At 53.8% G+C, this 14,194-nt stretch overlaps 1 protein-coding gene across 4 annotated transcripts in view; it reads right to left on the bottom strand.

Moving 5' to 3' along the window:
• LOC130678805 (serine/threonine-protein phosphatase 2A regulatory subunit B'' subunit beta-like) overlaps nucleotides 1-14,194 on the bottom strand; it is a 45,153-nt gene that overhangs the window by 8,667 nt on the left and 22,292 nt on the right. For 3 of the 4 annotated variants that reach the window (XM_057496008.1, XM_057496007.1, XM_057496010.1), the window contains exons 3-7: nucleotides 3,429-3,532; nucleotides 3,127-3,229; nucleotides 2,261-2,335; nucleotides 1,128-1,214; nucleotides 574-730 (exon numbers count right to left, since the gene is read on the bottom strand). In XM_057496008.1, coding sequence (XP_057351991.1) covers nucleotides 574-730; nucleotides 1,128-1,214; nucleotides 2,261-2,335; nucleotides 3,127-3,229; nucleotides 3,429-3,532 — 526 coding nt within the window. The remainder of the gene's footprint in view (nucleotides 1-573; nucleotides 731-1,127; nucleotides 1,215-2,260; nucleotides 2,336-3,126; nucleotides 3,230-3,428; nucleotides 3,533-14,194) is intronic. The other variant, XM_057496009.1, reaches the window with a different exon arrangement.

A 14,194-nucleotide genomic window follows, 5' to 3' on the forward strand; every position in this document is an offset into this window, starting at 1 on the left:
GGAACTGCAGGGAGCCAGGAAGGAGAAGAAGCAGAAGACAGACTGGGCAGGGACAGACCTTCAGCTCCCCTGCTGAGCAGGTGTTCGCTCAACTGTGCGAGTGGGTGCTGGAGCTCACTGAGCTGTACCCGGGGGCTTTGCCAAGTTAGGGCTCACCCAGCAGACCTGGCGTGAACCTCACAGTGGGGGAAGGGCAGTCCCTCAACACTTGGGGAAAACCGACAGCTGGAGGACACCGCGGGAAGGAACTAGGTGGGCAGGGCAGGTGAGGAAGGATGCGGCACATGGAGCTGGTGCTGCCAGGATAGGGCCCACCTCCCGACCCTGCAGGGAGGCTGTCCCGCTCCCTGCACTCAGAACCCACATAAGCCACCAGTGTCCCTGCATCCCTGTGCTTCCTGCAATGACAGGCCACTCCTAGAGAGGCCAGGGCTGCAGGGCAGGGGCGGGCTGCAGGCGAAGTGGCCCAAGTGGGGCTGTGGAGGAGGCATGGGTGGGCAGTCAGGGTGCGTCGGGCTAAGGAAGGCACCGGCACGGGAGGGAGCTGTGCACCCGCCCCAGCCACATGCTCACCGTGGTCGTTGTGGCGGGCCAGGTCCTGGGCATCAATGAGGAGATCATGGTCCGTGTCCAGCTCCCAGAACTTGCAGTAAATGACGTAGAAGTGCTCGTAGGAGAAGTACTCTGTCAGCTGGTTGATGTCCGCTTCCTCCTCCAGGAGGGCCACGTTCTGCGGGCAAACCGAGGAAACCGCTGCCTTCCCTGGGGTGCAGGCTTTTGTCCTGAGACCCCTCCCCAGGTGTCTCACGTTGAGCGCGGATGGTTCAGAGCTGGTCAGGATTGTGCGATGACTGGGAGCAGGGGTGCACCTGCTTGGGTGGCACTCTGGTTTGGGAGCCCCTGGGTAGGGGCTGCCCCGAGGCTTGGCCTGGCTGCCCACCAGTAGTACATGGTGGCCCTGCAGCTTGCACGCTCTCATCCCGCCTACACTGACATGGGCAGGTCGGCACCCCATTCTAAGGCCACCTGTTTACAGAACCTGTGCATAGAGGGCAGGCGGGTGAGTGGAAGACTGTGGACAGGGCAACTGGGAGGCCGTGTGCTCCTGCTGGCCCGCCGGGTCCTACCTGCAGGAAGGTGCTCCTTCGGAGCTCCGCGCACGTGATTTTCCCGGTCCAGGACCTGTTGACTGTGTAGAAGATCCTCTGTATGACCTGCAGGAGGAGGGGGCGGGACTTGGGCCGAGACCCGGAGCTGCAGGGCCCCGCGCCGCCAGCAGAGGGCGTCCGCCACACACAGCTCTGCGGGCGGGGGAGGGAGGGGGCGGAGCCAGGCCCGGAGGTGTCCCGAGAGGCTGCCCCCAGCCCCCGCAGGGGCCTGCCCAAGCCACACTCAGACGGACACCCCTGAGGCGGGGAAGGGGTGGCGTGGACGGGAGCGGAGGGCGGAAGTCTCACAGCGGGGTTTTGTAAAGACCAGCTCTGAACACATCCACACCTGACTCACCCCTGGATGAAAAGCTGAAGTTTAAGGTTGGAGAGGGGGCCAAAAGGCTTAGTCAGCTCTGGACTCAGATGGGGATGCCCTCCTTCGGGGCGCCCTCCCGCTCTCCCCACCACCCCACGCCTTCCCCTCCCCTGCAGGGCAGCAGCGGGCGGTCTGCACAAAGCCCGTTCATGTTCTGCAGTCAGTGACTCATACAGATACAACACAATTCCGATCGCCTTGCTTCAATGAGTCGAGGCCAGCACAGGGGAGCAAGGACAGTGGGGCAGACACGGGGCTCCCCCATGTGCACTCCGTGTGTTTCAGGGCAGACCAGCGCGCGGAGCCATGGGCCCCACCATGCATTTCACGCGCAGTCTCAGGACATGGGAGTGGGCGCCCATTGGGCAGCAGGAGCATGGGATGTTCCCCAGGCTGCCTGGGCCTGCGGGTGCAGTGAGGTGCGGCTGTGAATGCGGGGGCCATGTGACTGCGACTGCAGCTGAATGAGGCTACGGGTGTGACACGGGCACATGCAGATGCAGGTTCAGGGGGCTTGTGCCTGCACGATGCCCAGCGGGGGAGGCCGCGGGCAGGGCAGTGCTCTCTGAAGCCGAAGGGCCCCTCCCTGCCTGGGGGAGCCAGCAGGGTCTGCTGACTGCTGCCGGTGTGCGGACCCCCTCTCAGAGAGCACACTGGGCTCCGGGCCAGGTACAGACCCCTCACTCCCTGTTCTCCAGGGGTGAAGGGCTGGCTGTGGGGCACGTGTACTCACAGTGGTGATGTAGCGAGAGTGGAACTCCGCGGCCTCCCTCAAAAAGGCCAGGCCAGGGTGAGTGTTCACCACGTCCTGCACACAGGAGACAAGAGACCTCATGGACGCACAGGACCCTGGAGCACCCACCCTTTCTGAATACACCCTGCAGGTCCTGCACCAAGGGGTGAATAAGACATTCCAGCCAGGGCACTGCTGCCCAAAATCATGCTGTGCAATTGTGAACAACCATTACCCCTCCCGCTAAGAGTACAGGACAGCTACTGATAGCCCCTTACCACCCGGGACCTGGACTTGCAGAAACATGGAAGGCCAAACACATCAGCCCATTTGATTTGTGATACATGCTCATTTTATCGAGGGCTATAGTCATGCCAACCCTGTGAGTCACTTCCACTCAAAGCTCTGGTGATTCCTGCACTTGGAGGTGGGTGTCCAGGGACTCCTCACCACCAGTCGCCTCGGCCCCCCACCCACCGTGGAGTGCGCGCTCCCATGCACAGAGCAGGAACGTCCTGTGGACACGCTCCTGTGCACAGAGCAGGAATGCCATGTGGAGACCCTTTTCTGCAGCTCCCCAACCTGCTTCTACATAGGAAGAGGAGCCGCAGTGGTGCTAATTTGTGTCTCCAAGACTCCACGTTCTGTGGGTTCATGGCTTGGGAAGTGTCTGCCCACCATACTCGGGTGGATGTTCCTCAAACCATCTTTCCTGGAAGCAGTGCCTGAGGAAAGGCAGCCAGACTCATGTGTGCATGCCTGTGTGTGGTGTAGACCTGCAGGCAGCACAGGAGAGGGAGGGATGCCGTATAGATGTGGGAGCCCACAGTGGGAAGGAGGGCTGCAGTGCAGGCCTGGGAACGCACCTGCAGAAAGGGGATGAAGTCCTCCTGCACCAGGTAGTTGCAGCCGGGGCTCCCAAGCAGGTGGAGGAACCTGGCGGCGGTGTCGTGGCAGGTGTGCAGGATCCTGGGGGACAGGGGCCCAGCTTCCTCGCATGTGCCCACAGGCCCCTCCCAGGTGGGGCGGAGATGCTCTAACGCGAGGGGCGCAACCAAGCGGCTCAGGGGCAGGGGTGACAGGCTGGGGCGGAGAGCCAGCCATGGCCACCGGGATGGGGACCCGCTGCCCTGCCCTCGCCCACTCCCTGGGTCAGGCCCAGACTCACTTTCTCCACATGGCAACGAACTTGTGGACGGAGACAGAGCCTGTGCGCTCTCCCCCTGCACCGCAGAAAAGCGGCGCCTTCCAGTACAGCGGGCAGCCACAAGCCTGCAGCAGAGTGGGCAGGACGGCGGTTAGCATGGGCTGAGCACCACCGCTGGCTCCCCAAGGACAATCAAAGTGAACCGCTGCTGCAGAGAACCCGACATTCAGAACAGGAGGCACGTCAGAGGTGAGCTCATGGGTTCTGCAAAATGCAAAGCGTGTTCGTTCCTGCACCCTAGGGTCAGTAACACGTGCTCATCCCAGCGGTCACATAGGTGACAGCAACACAGTCTGGGACACAGAACACAAGCCTGAGCAGGGGACAGTCAGCAACCATAACAGCAGGCCTGGCGAGTCCCCAAACTCTGGAAACTAAGCAGCGTAAGCGAGGGGACCCTGGGAAGTTAGACTAGAGAATATTTTGAGAGCAATAATGGAAATGTCCCATATGCAAACTTAATAGGACACGGCAATATCAGGACTAACTTTTATAGCTTTAAATACACATACCAAGAAAGGAAGGGAAGGCTGAAAACTGGCAACCTAAGCTTTCATCTCAAAAAGTAAGGAAGAAAACACACAGCTGCTGTGAAAGATAAAGCTGGTACCAGCAGCAAAACTCAGCAACACAAAGGCCAGCTCTTCAAAAAGGGGCTTAAAGCTCAATGCAATTTAGCAATGTCAGCCACCACTGCAGACCCCACAAGCGGTAAGAACACAGGAAGTGGACACGAGTAACTTTATGCCAATAAATATGACAACTTCAGTGACATGGACACGTGCCTTGATTAACATGTCAAACCACAACAAACACACAGAGAATGTGAACACTACACACTTCAAGAAATTGAATCTGAGATTTAAAACTCACACAAAATTTCAAACCCAAGGGGCTTCACCAGTAAATTCTTATAAACATTTAGGGAAGAAATTGTATTAACTGTATACAAACTCTTTCAAAGAATAAACATAGGGGACGTTTCTCAGTTCTCGCTAATAGGCCAGCATATCCCGGATACTGAAGCCTGTCGAGGACGCAAGGAGACTCACAGGCCAGTCATCTCTCAAAGGCACAGGCACAAAAATCCTGCACAGAATGCATGTGAGCAAAGTGAGATCAGCAATACAAAAAAAACACCATTAATTAAAAACCAACAGACCAGGAAACTAGGAATAGAATAAAGCTCTTCCAAAGAACTCAGCTGCCTCAACACCCAAAAAGCAAATAACCCTATTAAAAAATGGGCAGAGGATATGAACAGACACTTCTCCAAAGAAGAAATTCAGATGGCCAACAGGCACATGAAAAGATGCTCCACATTGCTAATTATCAGGGAAATGAAAATTAAAACCACAATGAGATATCACCTCACACCAGTTAGGATGGCCAACACAGAAAAGACAAACAACAACAAATGCTGACGAGGATGCGGAGAAAGGGGAACCCTCCTACACTGCTGGTGGGAATGTAAGCTAGTTCAACCACTGTGGAAAGCAGTATGGAGGTTCCTCAAAACACTAAAAATAGAAATACCATTTGACCCAGAAGTTCCACTCCTAGAAATTTACCCTAAGAATGCAGGATCTCAGTTTGAAAAAGACAGATGCAGCCCAATGTTTATCGTAGCACTATTTACAATAGCCAAGATATGGAAGCAACCTAAGTGTCCATCAGTAGATGAATGGATAAAGAAGATGCGGTACATATACATAATGGAATATTATTTAGCCTTAAGAAGAAAACAAATCCTACCATTTACAACAACATGGATGGAGTTAGTGGGTATTATGCTCAGTGAAATAAGCCAGGTGGAGAAAGACAAGTATCAAATGATTTCACTCAAAGATTTCAAGACTTCCTGGAGTACATCAGTGAAGGTTTCATCTATCAGTGTGGAGAGGAGCAGAGAGATCAGTGGCGGGAATGCAGCTGGGGAGCTACCGCCACACGCTGTCACCCAGGAAGGGCCTCGGCAGGCCTGCCGTTCGGCAGGAAATGAATGTCTCTTCCCCGAATCTTGGGTCGGTGGGAAAACCCAGCTTACTTCACATAGTGCACAAAAGCCAGTGCACGATGGAGCAGTCCTAACGTGAATGGTAACAGGGAACCTTCTGGAAGAATGTGTAAAGGAAGCATCGGCCCGAAGAGGCACATGCCACCTCAGAGCAATAGGCCTGAGGGGTACTGCAGGGAGAAGTGCCCACGGACGCTGTGAAAATGGCTCTACACTCAGGAGTGAGCACATGAGACAACAGGACACACAGGAAGGCTTGAAGGTAAAGGCTGAAAATGCCAGGAGTGGCGACAGTGCAAGGAGCCGGGACTCGCACACACGGCCAGGGGGCGGGAAGTGGTGCAGCTGCTGGGGCAGCGCTGCCACGTGGGACACCACAGTCGTACAGGATTGTCCCAAGAGCACACGAACAGGGGCTTCCGCTCCTGGGAGACACGGCCAACGGTGTTCTCGTGGTTCTACTCACAATGGTCCTGACGCAACAACCCCGCCGTCCAGAGCAGCAGGCTGGATGAACAGTGGGTTGGTGTATGCACTTTGGGGTGCGTGCTGCCTGTAAGGGGGCGCACGACAGACCTTGGAGGGGATGGCTCCAAGCCGCGCAGTGGGATAAAATGCAGCAATGAGAACCCACTGCCACCTGCAGGTGTGGACTGTCTCATGAAGGTGAGCGGAGAAGCCGGGTGGGAACAAGGCTCGTGCCTGACAACTGAGAAGTGATCCGCGAGGCCATGCAGCACCAGGCTGGTGACCCAGAAGGGGCGGGCAGAGGGAATTAACCTGGGGTGCTGGAAACCCTCGGCATCTTGCTCTGGGTGGTGGTAGTGTGGGTGTGAGAACCCAGTGGTCTCAGGATGGGTGGTCCAGGGCAGCACTGCCCTACTTCATGGCTCCAGGCCCTGGTCAGCGCCCGTGGTCCATGCCCTTCACGACCTGTGCACTCTCCTGAACGGGGTCACCTATGCTCGGCTCCCAGGACATGCTGGTGTGACTGTGGCCCCAAGCCTATCCAGTCCTACAGGAGAGCTGGTAGCCCTACAGCTCTGGCCCTGACCTAAGTGACCTCCCAAGACTTGGTCATATTCTGAAGTGAATGGGAAGCATTACCTCTAAAATGCAAAAGATGTAAAGAAACATTTTGTAAAAAATTATAAAACTGTCACTCCAAAGGAAAAGGTACATCACATATTAAGATCCCATGTTTTATAAATGCTATGTAAGCGCCTGTTTATAAAAAAGCACATTTTGTAAGTGCACAGAGGAAGATCCATTCCCTGTCAGGTGCAGAGACGTGCCTCGGTCATGCACCCCTCCCAGCACCCCCCAGCCCTCCCCTGCCCCAGGGAGCTGGTCTGCCATTCTCAGAATGTCACATAAAATGGAACTGTGGCACTGGTGGTGCCTTTCGGTCTGTCGGCTCCTTCCACTGTGTAAATTGCATCCGAGATTCATCACACTGCTCTGTGCATGAAATAAGAAATATATGTACTGGTCTTGGCCCCAGTTCCTGGCACAGAGCCCCTAAATTTCTTGGAATGTCCTGAGTGACAGGAGGGTCTTTTGTCCTAATGAGGTGCCTGTGTGGAGTTGTGGACGGGGCTGGTCACCAGGCAGACCTAGCCCTAGTTAGAAGCTAGAACTTGCAGCCCCACCTATGGTCTGGGAAAGAAGGCATGGGGATTGGCTTAGTGACCCATCAGGCCGATGTGACGAAGCCTCCATAAAAAGACAGTATGTGGCTCAGAGAGCTTCCGGGCTGGAGCATGGGTCCACATACCAGGAGGGCAATGGTTCTCACTCCTCGGGGTCGGATGCTCCAGCCCTCAGGTCCCTCCCGGACCCTGCCCTCTGCACCTTCCATCTGTGGCCTTTATCCACCCTGTGTTATACTGCTAACCCTCGAACAGCACAGGTTTGAAGTGCCTAAGTGCATTTAAACAGGCTTTTCAATGTGGGCACTGGAGATGGTTTTGAAGATGAGAAACAGTGTGAAACAAACAGGCAGATGCACAGCACAGCACACAGGTATCTAAACAATTAAGAAAGAGGTGTGTTGTGAATGCAGAGAATATGTAGATCCTAGTTTATTTTATCGTTTGTACTATAAGATCAATGTAGGCTATTGCCAGTTAAGTTTTTGGGGAGTCACAGGTTGTATGTGGGTTTTTGACTGACCCCTAAAGACTGTGTTACTCAGAGGCCAACTATACGAAAAACTGGTAGATGTAGGTGTTTCCCTGGGTTCTGTGAGCTCTTACGGCAAATTAGGGACTGTGAGAAGGGCTGTGGGGCCCCATGAACCTACAGCTGGTCCGTCAGAGGCACCTGGGACCTGGGACTGGCATCTGAAGGGGCATCCCGTGGAGCTGAGCTCTTCTGCAGTGGCTTCTTCGCTAACGCCAGGTGGTGGTGTCAGAACTGAACCGAAGTGCAGGTAGGACGCCTGAGCAGGAGGCCTCACCGGACACCAAGATGCTGGCACCTTGACCTGGGACTCCAAGCCCCAGAGCCGTGAGAGATCGATGCGTGCTGTTCACAAGCCCCAGCCCGGGCGCTGTGAGGGTGGCCTGACTAAGACAGATGGCTAGAGAGCAGCCACACAAAAGGGGCGAGGGTGGGCGACAACCGGGCCCTCACACGGGGCCGCCGGGGATGTAACATGGTGCCAGCAAGTTAAGCAAAGATTTACTGCATAATCCAGGGACCTCACAACTGTATACACACATGGAAGAGCTGGAAACGGGGGTTCACACACGTGTACCTGAATGTGTTCACTGAAGTCACAGTCATTATTCCAAATAGTAGCCACCCAAACATGCAGAGCATGAGCCGTGCACATAGGGGACTATTACTCAGCCCTGAAGAGGAGGGGGGCCCTGACACATGCACAGCATGGATGGACCTGAGCCCACGGTGCCCAGGGAGAGGCGCAGGCACACAGGGACACACGGACTGGGATCTGTTCACAGGAAACGCCCAGAACAGGCAGATGCACAGACAGACATGGATTCATGGCTGTTGGGCTGGGAAGGGTGGGGAGACCTGCTTGTGGGGATGGGGTTTCCTTTGTGGGGGGGGGGGGGGTAGAATGTTCTGGAACCAGACAGAGGGGGTGGTTGGTTGTTCAACACTGAATATGTGATAAAGGTCTCTGGACTGTAGGCTTTACAATGGTTAAAATGCTGATGGTTTTATGTGACCACATACACACACTGTCTACTGTAAGGTCCTGTGCATATAAAGCTCTAGAAGACTCCACCTCATCTAGGTGACAGTAGGTGAGCAGGGGCAGCGTAGGGGGTGTGCCAGGATGGGAGGAGTGGGGCTTGCAGGTGCTGGGAACACTTGCGCCCCACTGCTATGGGGCAGGGAACCCAGTGCCAAAGCCTGTTAGGTCGTACATGTCACACACGTGGTGCTGGGGCTGCCATGGGCACGGCGCAGGGGGGATGGGGAGTCACTGAGGAGGTATTGTGGCCTGGGTGATGGCTCCGTGAGAGCATATGGCCCGCATGCACTGGGCAGCTAGTGGGGGCTCACTGCATGGACCTTGGCATAAACACGCCACCACTGCACATACCCACGGAACCACGGGCAGCCCACGCCTACCCAAGCACCACCCGTGGAAGGACACATGGACAAAAGCCCACCACGAGAAAGGCGTAGGGAGCCATCATGTGGGGGAGGAAACTGAAGCTGCAGTGAGGAGGTACGTCCTGCAGGGTGGCCCCGACCACAGCGGCGCTGGGAGCTGCAGGGCCACAGGACAGCCCACTGCGTGTACCTGCACGTGCTCCAGAAAGTCGCCGTGCTTGTTCCAACGATTGGCACCCAGGCACCTGACGACCAGGGCTCAACTCTGCCATCCTGACAACCTGGGGATGCGATGCAGGCAACGACCGTGCACACCAGCACGGAGAGCAGCTCCGCTCACAGAGTGCTGGGGGCGACCACAGCTACGGCCTGTGTGCGCATGTGGCTGACTGGCCGGGAGGACAGCGCCAACCCCACACAGAAGCACGACCCGCTCATGGGGAATCCCACAAGACAAGGCAGGCCCTGACGCCAGGAGGAGGCCAGGGGCAGTCCTGGGGCAGCGAGGCAGGGCAGGATGAGACGGGGATGAGACAGGGGCTAAGGGCCTCTGAGGGACACAGAGGGGACGTGGGGAGGGGCCCCGGGGGCAGGGAAGGGGCCGGGGCCAGGCGCGTGTCCCCCAGACAGTGGAGGAGGAGACACACTCTCAGAAAGTCTGAAGGTACAAACTTAAACGGGAGATCTTCCCGTATATGAATTACAGACCAGTGAAGGGACCATAAGAGTTAGTTCCCATCAAAAGCTTGGAAAACATGACGGAACAGACAAGTGTGAGGGCGCAACAAACCCGAGAGCAGAAATTCAGGAAAAGACACAAACCCAGGAAGGAATCGGGGAAGCTGACAGCTTCCCTGAAAGACGATGCAGACCGGTCTCCAGCACGGCCTGTGGCGGGGGCAGAAGTAACTGACCCAACAAGGGAAAGGGCGGTGTGTGCGCACCTGATAAAGATGTTCAAAATCATACAATAAAATAAGGAAGAGCTTTAAAGTAATAAATTTGTAAGTCAAGCAAAAAATTGGTTTATAAGAAGTATAAATGATGAAAACCGACTGGAGAAATTAAAATCCCAGGTGAAGCGGTGACATCACAGCAGAGCTGGGAGACGGCGGCTCGGCAAGGGGGCCGCGGGGGAGCCTGAGAAGCAGAGAAGCTGAAAGCAGGGCAGAAATGAAGCGGACGCAGGCTAACCCGTGTGGCTGACCCTGAACCCCAAACTGGGCGAGAACAACTGGATGACTGGAGTATGTGCATATCTTGCTTAACAACCAGGGGTGAAATTTCACGGGAAATATTAGCAGATGAAGAAAAATGCACACCGAAAGAGCCCTGAGATACCGTTTCCCACCGACAAGGCCCCAAGCCACTCACTGGCTCCGTCACGGCAGACAGTGAGAACTCATGACTGCAGAGCCCTTCTGGAGGGACTCTGGGAACCCTGGATAACAGCCCACATGCCCTCCACTGTGGCCTGGTCATGCTCTTAGGGAAAGCAGTCCCAAAGACAGACAACGACATGAAACTGTGCACACGGCTATTCCTGCAAAAAGGGGCAGCCTCCGTGGGAACAGGCCACGGCTCACCCACACACAGAGCACCAGGCACCGGCAGGGGACACGGGGTGCAGGCGGTCCTCTTGGTTTTAAAGTCCACTGCCACAGTTCCATGGACATGCCAGGCTCCCCTCCGAGCACGGTTCCAACTTCGTCTTAACAGCACACAAGTGTGAGGACGGGCGGGAGAAGAGGAGCTGCCGGCCCTGGACACCACACACCACGAAAGGAGCGTGAGGTGCACACTGCCCCTTCCCCAGTCCATGGGGGCCTGTCCTTGCACCTGCTGCTCAGGTCACACACAGAGCGCAAGGTGTCTGGCTATAAGGCCCACATCCCGGCAGCAGGGACATGCTGTCAGGAAGTAAGTTGGCTGTGAACTCACCCCTGGGTGCATAAGCTGCAGGCACCCTAGTTCTCTGCCAGGTGAAAGTCTGGTTTTCAACACCAAACCCCACTTGTCTCTGTTCGGCCGATGGCCAACGAGCAACTTCAGCGTTTAGAACCTACTGCCTCAGTGGACGCTTGGACGGTGGATAGTGGAGGCCAGGTGGATGGGTGGCTAAGTTGTGAAGAAACACTACACAGAGCACACAGGATTTGACGGAATGCAAATGAACCACCGAAGAAATGGCTGAGTGCAGGATGCTATGCCCACAGTGGGGCAGGAGGTTCTGGGCACAGCCAGAGGGATTTAGTGAAAGCGCACGATGTTGGCGAGGCTGTGATGGAAACAGAACAGTCCAAGCAGAAGGGAGGCCAGCAAACCCCTGAGGTAGAGGCGCCTGCAGATGTCTCACAGCACAGGGAATGTGAAGTGTAAGACCAGACTGAGAAGTAACATGCATTAGCCCGGGCTCAGAGAAGATGCCCCCTCTGCACCCTATGCCACTCAACAAGATGTGCTCTGTCCAAGCTATGCCACTACGCTTTTCACAAAGAAATGAAACACGTTAATTCCTAGTGTTTCTACAAAACAGCATGCTATCAGTCTCACTACTTTTTCCATCTCCCTATACACTAACGACCAACTGTAAGAGAGTTTTTAACGTTTCAGCAAGCTTTAGCGGTCACAAAACGGCTGTCATCTTTCCCTCGGAAGGAGATGGCTTTGCATGGTTTCGGCGGCCAGTCACTTTTACGGTTGCAGGCGGGAGGGCAAAGCAAGGAACTCCATGCTGATTTGGGGTGATCTGCAACATACAGTGTTTGCTGAGAAGACACCCACGTGCAGACTGTGACACTTTCAACCTAAGAAATGGGAGAAATTCAGTATGTGCACATGTACACACATGCATATCTACATGTACTTGCTCATGCTAAGAAGAAAAACAGCCAAAAGGCAATGCAGGGCTGTGAAAACTGTTACCGGAAGAGGAGACGGGCTGGAGTAGACCATCTGGACTTACCTGAGTAGTTCTGGATTTTTGGTTTAACTTCGTAACCCTGTTTTTACCCACTTACAAAACAATTTTAGAAAACTCTCACAAGGCAAATCTCTAATACAACGGAACACTTCCCAAGTCATCCTCTGAGAACAGTGTTACCCTACCACAAAAACCAGACACAGGAACCCCCAGAAGCCTACCAGCAGGTCTCCATGACCACAGGGCAAAAATCATCAATGGAGAAACTAGCAAAGAGAATCCAGCAACACACAGAAAGGACTGCACACCATGACCAAGCGGGAGTCCTTCCAGGAAAGTAAGGCTGGTTTAACACTGGAAAAGTCAACTCATGTCATGTCCCGCATCAGGAAGGCAAAAGCAAAGCCACACGACCATCTTAGGAGAAGCAGGAAAAGCATCTGACAAGCCCAGCATCCTGTCTAAACAAAGACACTCAACAAACCTGGACCAGAATGGACGTCCTCTACCTGACAAAGGGTGTGTAAGAGCAGCCCAGAGCTGACGTCATGTCAGGGGTGAAAGCATGGAGACTTTCCCCACCAGACCAGGAGCAAGACCAGAGCCTGCACTTGGTGGTTGTCTCCAGCACCACAGTGGAGTTCTAACCACAGCAGTTCAGTGAGGCAGAGAATAGGACGTCCACACGGAAAAGGAAGAAATGAAACTATCTGTACTCACAGGAGCCACAATCACTTCTATACAAAATCCTAAGGAATACGCTAAAAACCAGTACAACTGATGACTGAGTTCAGAAGATTGCAGGATATAAGGTCGATACGCAAAAAAACAGCTGTATTTTTAACATTTGCAATGAACAATCCATAAATAAAATTGAGAAAACAATTTCATTTATAATAGCATCAGAAATAAAAAAATACTTTGGAACAAATATAATAGAATCTATAGAAAACTTAACCTTGAAAACTATGAAATGTTTCTCAAAGAAATTAAAGACATAAATAAATGGAAAGACATTCCACATCCATGGATCAAAAGACTGCTATCGCTGAAATGGCAATACTCCCCAAGCTGATCAACAGATTCAATGTACCCCCTGTCAGCACCCCAGTTGGCATCTTTGTAGGAACCTGACAAGGTGATCCTACAGTTCATGTGGAAGAGCAAGGGGCCGCCCTGAGCTAAAACAATCTTGAAAAAGAAGAACAAAGTTAAGGACTCACATGCCCCTGTTTCAAAACTTACTGCAAAGCCAGAGTACATCAAGGCAGGGTGGTACTGGCATAAAGACAGAAACATGGTAGGGAGAACAGAGTCAGAACCCTGTATTAAGCCTGCACATACATGGTCAGCGGATTCCAGCAAGGGGGCTGAGACCGTGCTGGGGAAAGAACAGTCTCTTCTGCAAGCGGTGATGGGAACCCTGGGCATCCACAGGCCGCAGAATGCAGCTGGACTCCACGTCACTCTACACTGGCATCAGAAAGGATAAAATATGTAGACGTCAGAGATAAAACTCGTAAGTGCAAAGCCAAAGTGAATTTTCACGATGTTGGATCTGGTAACATTTCATGGATATGACACCAAAACACAAGTAACAAATGAAAAGAAAAATGAAGTCCACCAAAATCAAAGACTTCTTTGCATCAGAGGACACTGTTAAGAAAATGAACAAACAACCCAGAACGGGAGAACATATCGGCACACTGTGTATCTGATAAGGGACTTGCATCCAGAATCTATCAAGAACTCTCACAATTCAACAAAATGACAAATAACCCAACTGAAAATGGGCAAAGGATCTAAACAGACAGTGTACAAAGGAGATGCGCAAGTAACCAGTAAGCCCGTGAAAGATGCTCGACATCGCTGGTCATCAGGGAGACACAGATTACAGCTGCGAGATGCCACCTCACACACGCTAGACAGGCTGTCCACGAAGAGATAAAAAGTGTTGGCAAGGGTGCAGCCTGGAACCCTTGTGCACTGCTGCGTGGAACACAAAATGGTGCAGCTGCTGTGGAAAAGCCTGGTAGCTCCTCAAAAAATGACATGCAGCGTCCCCACCTGACCCAACGATTCCATCCTAGGTCTGTGCATCCAAGATATGGAGACGCCAGCAGCACGACAGTCACAGCAGCCTAAATGGTGGCCCCCGTGGGACACAAAGCTAAGGGACGGAGCCCTGACCTG

This window comes from Manis pentadactyla, chromosome X, assembly GCF_030020395.1.
Source record: "Manis pentadactyla isolate mManPen7 chromosome X, mManPen7.hap1, whole genome shotgun sequence".
NCBI lineage: Eukaryota > Metazoa > Chordata > Mammalia > Pholidota > Manidae > Manis > Manis pentadactyla.